We start from the raw sequence: 12,763 nt of genomic DNA, 5'->3' as shown, positions 1-12,763 counted from the left end.
GCCAAACACAAAGGCAGTAAGAGTACAAGGATAGAAAAAAGCAAGAGATATATGGGTCTTGAGAGCTATGGACCAAATGCTGAAAAGCAAGCTGGAGCCTGTGAGATCAAAACATATCAATGCAGCTTCCAAGAGTGAATCATTGGAAGGGAAGGTGGCCAAGGTCTTGATTCGAAGACTGTATGGCGATGAAGCAAGCAAAGCTAAAGGTCTCATCGAAATGAGCCAATCTACACGAAGTAGAGCTTTGTCAAATGTGTGAGCAGGGATAAGAATGCTCTGACTACCGCTCACTGCAAAGGTGGTTGCGGTTTTAAGACTGAGAGGGAGAAACTTGAAGAGGTTGTAGTAACCACCACTCCTTGGAATGGTGATCATAATGCCACTACTCTTTAAGCCAATATGCGGGAGCTTCAATAAGTAGATGATACACAATTTAGAGAGCTTATAACAAGGAAGTGATGTAGAAATCAAACTGGCTAAACATCGGTAATCCCCACTCTGCAGAGGTGGAATCATAATGCCGAGTTTAAGCCTGGTTAAACGCTGGGACTGAAAAAGTTGAGAGATTGGTGATATGCAGCAATTAGGAGCTTCGGATGCAAGCAGTATAAGTCGCCAGAGAGACGGGTCAAGGTTAAAGATATAGTTCTGTAATGCAGTCCTCCATACCAAATTAAACAACTTTCCTCGACACAAATAGATGTCACGCCAAACCAAAGAGATCGAGACTCTACTACCGAGGAGACCCCGACTTGACCAAGTAGAGAAACTCGATGCTAAACAATTTGAGCTTGAACTAGCTTTATCACAATCAGTTCTGAGGACAAAGATTCTACACTCAGAAACTTCTAGTCGAGTACAACCAAACAACCAGGTGACACAAGGGTCTAAGTGGGTTGGGTTCAAAGCAGCTTTAGCGGATCTAAGCATATTCCAGTTCAGGGGCAACACATTTGACCAAGATATCCTACGAACCAGGGAGTTGGGTAAAGAGTGAGAATCGAACCTGGAACAGAGCGGTATCAATGGTGTGCTAGAGAGTGCCAAGGATGTGGGTTTCACCGTTAAAGTCTTCGTCGGCTCCATTGTCAAAACAGAGCTCCCGTCCAAACTCAGCCAAGCAAACCACTTGGTGAGGGGAAAAGATTCTAAGGATCGGAGAGTTGTTGCGGTTGACAGTGTTAAGAGGCGGTAAGACCGGCGGAAACCAAGACAATTGGGGCGTTCAGTGGTTTCAGAGGGAACATCTCGTGGCTGGAACCACGAAGGAGCAGATACCAAAGGTTCTTAAACAAGAATCTCTTCTCACTTTTCTCTCTCACTTTTAAAATTTTCTTTACTATTTTATTAGGAAATTTTAGTTAAGAGACTTTAATGGAGATTATTTAATTTGTGGTATTTCCTATAAATTGCTTGATCCGTGTAACAAATAATAACCTTTTTTTTCCTAGTCAATTTCTGAGATATTTTCTCGGGAATTTAGTCAAAAGTATCACATTTGTTAACAAACATTTCAATTCTACCACATGTTAAATTCTTTTTCTCCTCTACCACAAGGGATACATAAGAAGACGATAATGTCCTCAGAATTATGAGCTGCAATTTGATGTTTTTTTTTTCAATTAAATATGTCATTTAATATATATATATATATATATTTATTTATTTGGCAACATGGATGAGCATTAATTGTTTATACTAGACAGACAAATAGGACCATAGTGAACATTTTATAAAGTAATGTAATTTATTTGAAGGTTACGTAAAGTTTCAAATTAAATATTTTTGGTTTAGATTTTAGAGATCTGGTGAGTGGAGTAGCATAAGTCTGTGGACAAAATTAGTTATGTGGACAAGATATGTCTCATAGTTAAGTTGAGGAGTACAAACTTGTCCATTAACTTATAGTACTTGTCCATTTGTCAAGTATTTTGTTTACGAGATTTTTTGTGAATCATGTAGTTATGACATGATTAATAGTGGACAAGTGGAGATTTTAGACAAATATAAAATTGGTCTATCGAGTAAATAAATAATTATTTTTGTAAAATAACTTGTCCATCACAAGATTAATAGTGGACAATCTGGTGTGTTTAATTAGTCTACTAAATTAATAACTCTGGCGATGGCAACACTGAATTCCATGGAGAAGAAAATACTGGGGAGCTTTTGAAAGAGTCGACGAAGAGCAAAAAAAGAAACAGAGAAAGATTTTTTGGAAAGAAAAATTGGAAATATCAGACACCAAAAAAGTTTTTGGTGTTTTGATTTTGTGGATGTAGAGAGATGTATAGATAATTAATGGAAGAAGAAAAAGATAAGAAAAAATAATAATGAGTTTTGATTTTCTGAATGTAGAGAGATATGTAAAGATAATTAGTGGAAGATGAAAGAGATGAGAAAAAAAAAGAATGAGAGAAGTGTTCATGAGAGAGATGTGGAGAGAAGAAAGAGATGAGAAAGTTGAAAAGACAAGATACCAAAACAAAATGAAGATAAACTTTATTTTTGTTTTGATAAAAAGAAGGAAATAATGAGAGTTATTTTAGTATTTAATTGTTAGGTTTATAGTATTTCTGAAAATGAGTTAACAAATGTGGTAGAAATAATAAGTTTAGTTTTAGAATGTGGTAGAATTATTAAAAAAAAATTATTTTCTAAATGTCATATTTTTCTGTTCCATATTAATTTCTTCCTCTCTTTTTTTTTTTTTTCCTTTGCACGGAGAGAAATGGGATTCTTACTATCTACCCTAGAAATAAGCCAGAGGAGAACGATGATGATGACGTACATGTAAAAAAAAAGGTTGAGAACCTGGAACGTAACTTGTCCGAGAAATGAAAATACAACATCATAATAATATTTAAAAAAAATATCTTTTAAGTTCGAACAAAAAAATTACTGAAAAACTTATATAGGTCCATAGTGGCTCAATCAGTTCTGCGTTTTGTGGAAAACCTATTCTTCATTGCGATGATGCACACCAACGCAGCAACTATTCCAAAGCCCTAAGTCAAAACAGTTTTTCAGTTTTTGATTTGTTCTTATCTGATCTCAATTAGTTGTTATCTTAATGTTAATTAATATTTTGTTGAAGTTATCGTTTTACCTTAATAAACTTCATGAACAGTATGTTAAATTCGCTCCATCTGAACGAGCTCATCTCGTTCGGTGCAAGCAGAGGATTCGATATGACCATTCTCTCAATCTAAAACGACCAAGAAGAGGACGTAAGAGTAGTGACATAATATATGTTAACTTTAGATTTGATTACCTCGTTTATTTGATTGCAAAATTTCTGGCGCCCTTCTTCCTCAACCATTGAGTCATAGTAGCACTCGGCCAGCATTCCATTATCATCCGGTGACATCGTCTCATTCACATACTGATCATATATTTCATTGGTGTTATATATACAGTTATATATAAGCATATATATAAATAACTTACAAATATACCCATTTACCAAGAAGATTATGTTAAAAAGTATATTAGTATAATTTTATTTACCTTACTTATTTGATCGCATAATTTCCGATGAACTCCACCTTGCTCACAAACTAATCATATATTTCAATTGTTATATAAATGATACTGGACAGTAACTTCAAATGCGTTTATTAATTGTTGCAGTTTGCGGATCTGGGTTGCTTACATCTTTGAGAGTTTTGTAGGAAATTTTGGACTGATTGTTGAAATTGTACAATTTCCCTGCTGAAGAGATCGTACAAAATGGGGCACAATATAGCTTGGTATATAAGCTAAAATCGAACCATATGAAAGATTTAAATTAGTACTTTATTAATTCAATTTTAAACATTAAAATAAATAATACGGTGAGTTTATATACCAAGAGCAAAGCTCCGAGGTAGGTGTTGAAGATGAACAAGATCCCTCCAAATATTCTCATCAGTATACCAAGTCGAACTATGTACTGATACAAACTAAGTTTTAGTAACTCATCGGCAGCTAATCCACCATCAAGGTAGAGTCCATGAAACCTTTAAAAAGAACCAATGGAAAATAAAATAAAAAATCATTAGCTTAAAGAAAAAACAGTAATATATCTTATCTAAATCATTAGCTTGAAGTGATAACATTTATAAAAAAAAAAATTCATTAGCTTAAACAAAAAAGCATTAATATAATTTGATTAGTGCTTACTCTCTCCAAGCCGACACGATGAACACATATGCCAAGACAAGTCGACCGGCATGCATAAAATACAACATTTTCTTGAGTTATAGGAAGATTGTTAAATATGCGTGTTTAAATATATGAGATAGACGAAGAGAGTTTGCTGGGAAGGAAGATGATGAAGTCCTTTGATCTCCTACACCAGAATAAATTTTATGACTTGTGATTTGGAAAATTGGTCGAAGTTCCCATTTACAATTATATTAAGGGTTCTAAATTATTATTAAAATGCGATTGGTTTGACTGGATTGTCAATGCACTAATGATATGAATCCAAATTCACGTTTTATGAATTAATCTACAACAAATATATATCAAACCTGGTCTAAGTAAGTTTAATAGAGTTTGTTTGGTTATTGTTTACTAAGCAAGAACGTGAACAGAAAAGTAAAGATGTTGAATTTTTATATCAAGCGCTAAGATTTGTAATAAATATATCTCGTCAAGTGTAAAGTACATGTTTCCTGTTAGGCTTTCCTATTCGATAGTGGTTACTTTTGAGAAGCTTATAAAATGTTTTCCCAAAAAAAAAAAATTACTTTTAAGAATACAACTGATAAAAATACAAACAATTAAATTTCTCGCAACGAATAATTGTTCACCTGATCACTCAGTCCGGAAAAAACGAGTTTACAAAAAAAGTAAAGATCTTGAAGACCGAACAAGACAGTTTGCCTTCAGGTTTGATACACGCGGGATCCTGGTCAGAGAGAAAGATAGATAGTGAGTTATAAGCAAACTGAAATCATCTAGTTGATTGGAAAACGTTGGCCACTCTTTCGGGATTTTGCACCATCGCGGCTAACTCAGCCAAATCCGTCTCGAAACATTGACAATCAGCTTCTCCCAGAAAAATAGACTTCATAGCTCAAATTAAAGCTTGAAGCTCAGAGTGAATGGGGGAAGGGCAACGTTGAACGCTCCTTGCTCCTAACAGCACCGTCTAACTTATTGGTTTATGCTAATAATAATATCATATATGCGTCATTTTTGAATTTCATTCTATTGTATTCCATTAATATATAAATAGTTAATTTCAACAGTTTGCTCCATTCCATCATATTCTAACCTTGTACCTAACATGACTCAAATAATCAGACAGAGTGAGATTCACTGTAAAAAAATTTGATTCAAATTCAAACTCACATAATGATAACACATTTAAAATGGTTTTGTTTCATTCAGTTTTAACTTTGGATTGTTTCTTGGCTTTGCTGAGTTTATGCTTCATATCCACGAAAAAGAGCAATGCTCCTACCACGGCCAATCCCTTGATGAAGCTTAAGAGCCGTCGAACAAACTCATTATGTCCTAACAAGGCAGGGTTTGTCATTGCATGATCCGCAAGCTACACAACACACAATAACTCAATCATCAGACAGTTTTCGCTAGCTATACTTAATGCATATAGGACTAAATAACACACCTCACGGAATTTCGATTTGACTTGCTCGATTTGCTGCTGGTCAAAGTCTGATTTGTAGAAGTTGTAGGCAGCCTCGTACGACACTGTTTCATTCAGGATCTAACAAGGCAAGAAAATAAAATGAGCTTCTAAAGAAACTAATTAAAGTTGCCTTAAAAGAAGACACAGAGGTTGTAATATACGTACCCTTTTGAGTTTGATGTATAGCAGTCCAAATTCCTCAGTGTCGATACGATGATTGTAGAAATCATGATGGATCATTGTAGCAATGCCTTGGTACATAAGCTATATACAGTCACAAGAGACGTATAGATTTGGGATGAAACAGAGAGCGCTAGATAATCAGTGATATATACAACGTATAATTACACAATACTTGTATATTATACTCAATAATTGTTTTGATTCATTTACATTAGATGTAGGATTTGTCTCTTGATTCCTTGTTCTTGTTAAAGATTATTTTACTGGGAAATTCTTAGCTAATGAATAATTTTGGAGCTTCCGTTGCGCCGATAAAAGAGAGAAAGATCTCTATACTATAAAGAACTGAGAGTTATTACCAAAAGGAAGGCTCCAAAGAAGCTGCCATAGATGAAGATAAATCCTCCAAGTGTTCTCACTATGATACTAACTGCCATAAGATGCTTAATCTGGTCTCCTGAATATCCCAAGTTTGGTCTCCAGTAATCCTCAGTTCCTTCCCAATTGGATTTGAGCTCCATGTAGCTAAATATAAACAAAGGAAAATATCATCCCACTTTTTGAGTTTAATCATCAAAAGTGAAGAAGAGTATCAAGAGCCTCCTAGCTAAAACAGAGTGCTTGATGCCTAAAATTCATTCATTTTACAAACCATCTTCCAATGTTTCTATGAATTATAGAAATAAAATTTGATTAATTTTTATTTGAATCCCAAGTAAATGATGGTGATGATGAGTCTTACTTTTCTTCCAATAATTTCGACATGAGGAAAAGAAGCAACTTTTCTTCCAAATTTGTTCACTTTTCTTTGCACAACATCCATCTCCGATTCTTACTATTTACCCTAGAAAATAATAAGCTAGAGGAAAATTATGATCCAAATAGAAAAGAAGCTTATGGAACTTTCAAATATTTTGTAGAAACGAAGTCTTACTCTTTGGCTATATGGAGGAAAGATTTGAAGCCAAAATTGGGTTTGATGAAGTTGCTGATCTGGTCTTCTTTCCGGAGAAAAGAGTGGATGCACGATGGTATTTTTTTTAATTTTCCTTGGTACTATTTATTAGTCTATACTCTATACCATGTTATTATATGTATGTCTTGTTAGTACTTGGGGCGTGTGGTATAATTCCAATTCATCACATACAAAAAGATGACTCTCTTGACACTTATCTTTGGGATTTGACACTTTGGCTATATATAACTCTTCAAGAGTATGGACACTTTCAAAACAATTTACAACAAAACCAAATAATTTGTAGCTCAAAAGGTTAAATAAGAATGGACAGAGAGTAAGAATGAGAGAGTCTCTCTTGCCGTATATAATACTTGCGTTTTCTGCTTACATTAGGTGTTGATTGGTTCTCCCGCAAACGCAGCGTTTGTGGGTGGTAGCGGTTGCTAGCGATAGATACCAATTATACAAACCGCTCCCAATCGCTCCAAATCGCCGTTTCAAACCACAGAATTCCAAAAACTGCTTCTCACAAGCGTTTGCGGTTGCGGGCAATTGCGTTTGGAATTTTTTATTTTTTTTTAAAAAAACTTGAAACAAATCAATGATAATGAAATATTTTTTATATATAGTTTATATATATATATTTTATCTAACTAAAACATATGTTTTGTCATTTATCAAATTACTTGATTAGAGTTTTGGTAAAAAGCCAATATGTATAAAGTAATAAGTATTTCAATATAAAATTTATTTATTTTTTAAATAATTATTTTAATATTTGTTTAAAGGAATTTTAATTATAAATCAAGTTTAATAAAATTTTTGGTATTTTAAACATTTATATAATTATATATTACATTTATTATGTTTTAACCGCTATTGCACCCGCTGGTCAACCAGTCGTAAACTCCCGCAAACATAACTATTTTAAAACGTTAAACCAGTCATTCAAAATGCTTAATAACGCTTGAAACCGCAACCACCCGTTTCCGCAATCTCCCGCAACCGCAATAGCAAACGTTGCGTTTGAACCAGTTTAGGGTATGTTCGTATTAGTTTAGTGGTTTAATTACTGTGATTAGTAACTAATTATAGCCTTTTTCTGATATCCTTTTCGTGAATATGGATAGCTAACGTTACAATTACGATCTGTGTCGGTATTTCCTTTTTCCAGAAGTAACTGAGAAGAAGTGAATACTTGGAAGTTTTTGGCCTTTCTTTTCTCGAAAAATCTTGAGAAATACCTTTTTAGTGTACCATTTTTTTTAAATATCTCTTTTATTTAGCCAGTTTCAAATTTTATTTTTTACACTATCTGTAGAAGTTTTACTGTATTTTCGTTATTTCGTAAAATCCCCCTACGATAGTTACTTGGTATATTATTTTTTGGTCAAAATTTACTTGGTATATAAGGATGGTTACCTGGTATAATTAGGATGTTTAGCCGTAATTACTCCGATTATTATTTATTTATTCCAAACGATACCATTTCACGTAGGGATCATATATGCTGGAAACATCAAACATGGTTATCATGTGAACACCACTAAACCAATAATGTCATTATTTTATTAAATCGTGCTCTATTCTTTGGTTTTTTGTTAGTTTTAATATTATTATGAACGTTAATTATGCACTGGCAGCACTGGACAGTGCACACCTCTATCATATATTAATAGGGTATTATTTTGAAAATATTATTCTTAATTTTCATATTTGTAAACGTTGACTTACAATACCCAAATCATGAACCTCTCCTTCTCTACGATAATTAAATCATTTCACAATGAACAAAGTTTAAGGCTTTTGTTTAAGTCTATTGGAACGTACAAACCGGTCTGCGTGAACGATGATGGTCTTTGTTTATTACGACAAAAAAATGACTAAATCATTTTCTTCTTCGTCAATGAATGTTTCTCTTTTATCCATTTCAAAACACATTCGTTCTATTTATTTACTTCTTATGCAACAGATTCATCATCGAAGCTTGAATTATATTATTTACTTCCTTTATCGCTCATAGTTTGCTTTTGGAACAAGTAAGTATCTCTGCGACAATCATCAAGTGCTTCTTGTTTCTGATTAGTTCGTACAGAGGCAGATTCAATTGCTTGGTCAGAACACAATTAGTTTAAAAATTAAAAAAGTTACTGCTAAAACAAAATCAGTTTTGCTTGTTTAGATCTTCAAGGTTCACGTAAACCCTTTATTTTCTCTATAATGATTCCATGTTTTTGGTTTCTCTTGTTTCGTACGACTTTTCAATATGAATTCAGATTCTGATCCCAATTCCCAACATTTTTTTTTATTATGATAGCAAACGTTAGTATCAAGATCATACACAATCTGAGGAATGTCAAACGTCAAGGGTATGATGTGCACAACCTTAACAAGGTCTATGCCAGCCATTGCCTTCTTTGGGAGAATGGCATTTGCCTTTGTCTTTCTCATTTCTGCTATCCAAGAGTAAGAAATATGAACAAAAATCAGTGATTCGGTTAATTGCTTATATAATCGAATCCACAAGAGGCTTGATACTTAAGTCTGTTTAGGTATGCTGATCATTTTGGCGAGGGCGGACCACTCGAGAAGACGGTTGGACCAGCGGTGAACGTGATGACCAAATACGGTTCTAAGGCTCTCACGTTTTACACTGGAATGCAAGTGGTCGCGTTCGATGTTCGACTTCTTGAATTCTCACTCATAAGTGCAAAAGCAACTGCAGCTTTATGGTTCATCTTTGGACAATCCATGCCAGCTTACTTCTTGGTAAAAACATAAATCTCTAGCTTAAAAAATGTTTTCATCTTTTTTTTAATCAAGATTCTAATCTTTCAACATGTTTTGTTGATTCCAGCTCGTAACACAAATGCTCTCAACTGTTGTTCCTTTCCCTACCAACTTAAATGACTTCACTCAGGTTAAGCTTTATTACCACGTAAATCAACACACTGATTGATCACATGGTATTAGGTGATTAACAAAGATTGTGACTGATTTGCAGAACTTGACGTTGATTGGTGCGTTGCTCTATTACATTGGATTGAAGCATACTATCGACAACCTTGACGAGACAGAGAAGAACAAGGAGAAGGAGACAGAGGAAGATGATAAAGCCTCAACTTCCAAAGCCAAAGCAAAAGCAAACTGAAAGTGTCAACTTCACAAACTCTATTCTTTTTTTATTTCGGTAGTTCCCATTATGTCTCTTTCCTTTTATTTTTTCTTTAATCAGACGACTATTAATTTGAGCTTATGGTTACTGTGAAAATATGACTTTAATTTAAATCCAATGTGTTTGTCTAGTTTTATGTTTCCCGGTTCCGGCATTTGATTTTGTTCACCTTGTAAAACGTAAAAATATTATTAGCTTGTATCCAGCAAAAAATGGACTATAGTTCAAGTACAATGAAAATAAAATCAGATACAACAATAACAACAGAAATGTCTTTGAACACTCTCACTAATGTAAGGGTATAGAGAAGCACAACACACTGATTCACACTTGGAACGCGCCAAGCCAACGCTTTTCTATTCAATCTTATTAACAAAATTTATCTTTTACAAGGATATAATTTTGTCTCGGCCCTTACTCAACCTATTCTACCCAGTAGGATTGAACCCGACTAAGAATGAATCTGACCCCTCTTCTCTTTTCTATCTAAACACACACCTGTGTAGATCTAAGAGAATAAACTCACCCTCTCTCTTTTTAGCTGAGAGATTAAAACTCACCCTCTCTCTTTTCTATCTAAACTCTCACCAGAGTAGATCTAAGAGAAAGAAAAAACAATTCTCTGCGCACTTAATCACCACCCTGATTAACGTCACAGAGAACTGGGAACACCCCTTCTAAGCCTTATTTTTGTGGCTTCGAAGTTTACAACTGTATCAATATTCTAGAGTGCTCAACTTGGCTCGTGGCCTACTCCTAGAATATATATACACGATTTGAGAAACCCTAGAAGGCGAATCTCCAAGTATCACGGGATAAGGAAACTGCTTGTTTCTCAGCCTTATCCTTTCCTTAACTGTTGCGGAGAATATTCTTCATATCTCCAGACAAACGGAAACTGCTTGCTCCTCAAGCTTATCCTTTCCTTATTTATCGCAGAGAATATTTTCCATATCTCCAAGTACAATCTTGTCTCTATCTTCAAGACCACGTCAACAGCCTTCCTTGACGCATCATCACATCCACTCACGTCTTTCCACGTCAGCTCACACATCCATGTCAGCAACTCGGGCGTCTGTGATCTGATGCAGCTTCCTGATTGGCACAACGCTCTGTTCGGCACAACGACTTGTTCCTCACAGCGAGTTGTTCCAGAATCTGCAGTTACAATCTCCCCCTTTTTGACTGAGTTTGATACTCAAGCATCTCTCTGGTTCAACCTGAAAAGACACTCCAACAAACACAAGCCAAAAACAGAACAAGCAACAACTAGACAAAACATCAGACATTATCTAGCAAAATTAACCAACAGCTTGTTCAAACAGAATTATGCATAAGAACCTAACAATCAGAAACCCCAGCGGGCTGCAGCGGAAACCATGTTCTTAATAATTCTCTAATCCAGACTTAATCAATTGGCATATTCTCAATCATTAACAACCTAAGATCAATAACCACCACCATCCTAAGATCAACCAATTAATAAATTAAGTCTCCCCCATAAACAATGATTCTCCCGCTAAACCAAGTAGCTTCAAGAATTCTCCCCCATAAGTACAGAACTCCTTATCATTAGGCGTTGAACAAAACACAAAACCAGAATCATTCTCCCCCAGCTTGAGTGATCAACTAAGTCAAAAACAGACATATGTATCACAACAATATACTGAGTTATGGGAATCACTTACCTGCTAACAGTGCTTCGCATCCTTAAGCACTTTGATGATCAGTCAAGTTGCCTATTGAAACAGCTTCTTGTTTGTAGGCATGTTGACTATCCTTGCAACCACAACTGGATGTTGGGCAATAGGACACTGGTAGCCGAGAATTCGAACAGCAGATAGCACTTTGGTCGAATCACAGTGTGGATGTGACCATACACAAGCTTTGCAGGAAAAACAGCATCTTGTGTATCATGATCTATGCTTTCAAACTTCTGCTTCACTAATCAGATGAGCTAAGCACATATCACTTCTCCAATTCGTCATCTGTAGGGAACTCAAACATATGATCATCTGTTAACTCAACTATCATCAGTCTCACATGTCTAATACCCGTCTAGCCAGTTACTCCACCATAATCAAATAGAGTGTTGATCGGTCTTGTGAGACTCCAAATGCACAGTTCCTTACAAGAACAATCACTATCTTGATCAAACCCTTGACAGTTGACAGATTAGCCCCACAAAACACATATACCTTTAGATAAGTAAGGCTTAATCTCAGACACAGTTTTTCAGAAGCCCAGCAGCTTCAAACATCTTCATACATCATCAGTGAACCCAACCACAAATGTTCGTTCTTCAATGGATGTATCACGATTCTAACAACAGAGTATCACACCTCTGTCTTCATTGCTGATAACATGTCTCATCACAATCATATGCACCTGTAGGTCATTAAGGGGAGATGATCACATGTCCTCTTTTGTTGACTCCACGACACTGAAGTTTCAACACACTTATGTAGATGTACCACTACGAAGGATCGATTCCGCAGGCCGTGACACAGTCTTCTTCCCCTTTGTCTTCTTCGTGTCTTGTTGCTGAAGACTCGGAACAGGACGCTAAGCTTCAAAGAGCTGATGAATACGACTGGGAAACGGTGGACGAAGCCCTGACTTAGCTTGCAGACCCAGCTGTATGATCTGATCATAGATCATTCTCCCAAAATCAAACGGGGTGCAATGCATGATCATGTAGATCACCATGGCTCTGTTTGCTGAAATGTACCCTGTGTTCACCGTGGGAGACCAGTTGCTGCAGCATATCTTATGCACATCCTTGATCACCAGGTCCTTG

General features: G+C 35.4%; 3 protein-coding genes across 3 annotated transcripts; 1 reads left to right on the top strand and 2 right to left on the bottom strand.

The window, feature by feature from the left end:
• Positions 2,842 to 4,339, bottom strand: LOC104746805. The gene is made up of 7 exons (XM_010468332.1): positions 4,168 to 4,339; positions 3,854 to 4,004; positions 3,659 to 3,764; positions 3,514 to 3,563; positions 3,278 to 3,388; positions 3,113 to 3,211; positions 2,842 to 3,011 (listed from the first exon to the last, which is right to left on the bottom strand). Exons 1-7 carry the CDS (start codon positions 4,233 to 4,235, stop codon positions 2,934 to 2,936), a joined length of 663 nt encoding a protein of 220 aa, XP_010466634.1. The 5' UTR covers positions 4,236 to 4,339; the 3' UTR covers positions 2,842 to 2,933.
• LOC104746802 lies at positions 5,378 to 6,874 on the bottom strand. The gene is made up of 6 exons (XM_019236727.1): positions 6,573 to 6,874; positions 6,445 to 6,458; positions 6,190 to 6,355; positions 5,813 to 5,911; positions 5,627 to 5,725; positions 5,378 to 5,548 (listed from the first exon to the last, which is right to left on the bottom strand). Exons 1-6 carry the CDS (start codon positions 6,651 to 6,653, stop codon positions 5,378 to 5,380), a joined length of 630 nt encoding a protein of 209 aa, XP_019092272.1. The 5' UTR covers positions 6,654 to 6,874.
• Positions 8,729 to 10,053, top strand: LOC104746801. Its single transcript, XM_010468329.1, has 5 exons — positions 8,729 to 8,827; positions 9,106 to 9,254; positions 9,341 to 9,557; positions 9,646 to 9,708; positions 9,793 to 10,053. The coding sequence occupies exons 2-5, from the start codon at positions 9,142 to 9,144 to the stop codon at positions 9,937 to 9,939; spliced, it is 540 nt and encodes a 179-aa protein (XP_010466631.1). The 5' UTR covers positions 8,729 to 8,827; positions 9,106 to 9,141; the 3' UTR covers positions 9,940 to 10,053.

Source organism: Camelina sativa, chromosome 15 (genome assembly GCF_000633955.1).
Source record: "Camelina sativa cultivar DH55 chromosome 15, Cs, whole genome shotgun sequence".
In the NCBI taxonomy this organism is placed as follows: domain Eukaryota; kingdom Viridiplantae; phylum Streptophyta; class Magnoliopsida; order Brassicales; family Brassicaceae; genus Camelina; species Camelina sativa.
The sequence above is the reverse complement of the archived record's forward strand: the minus strand, read 5'-3'. Positions and strand labels throughout refer to the sequence as shown.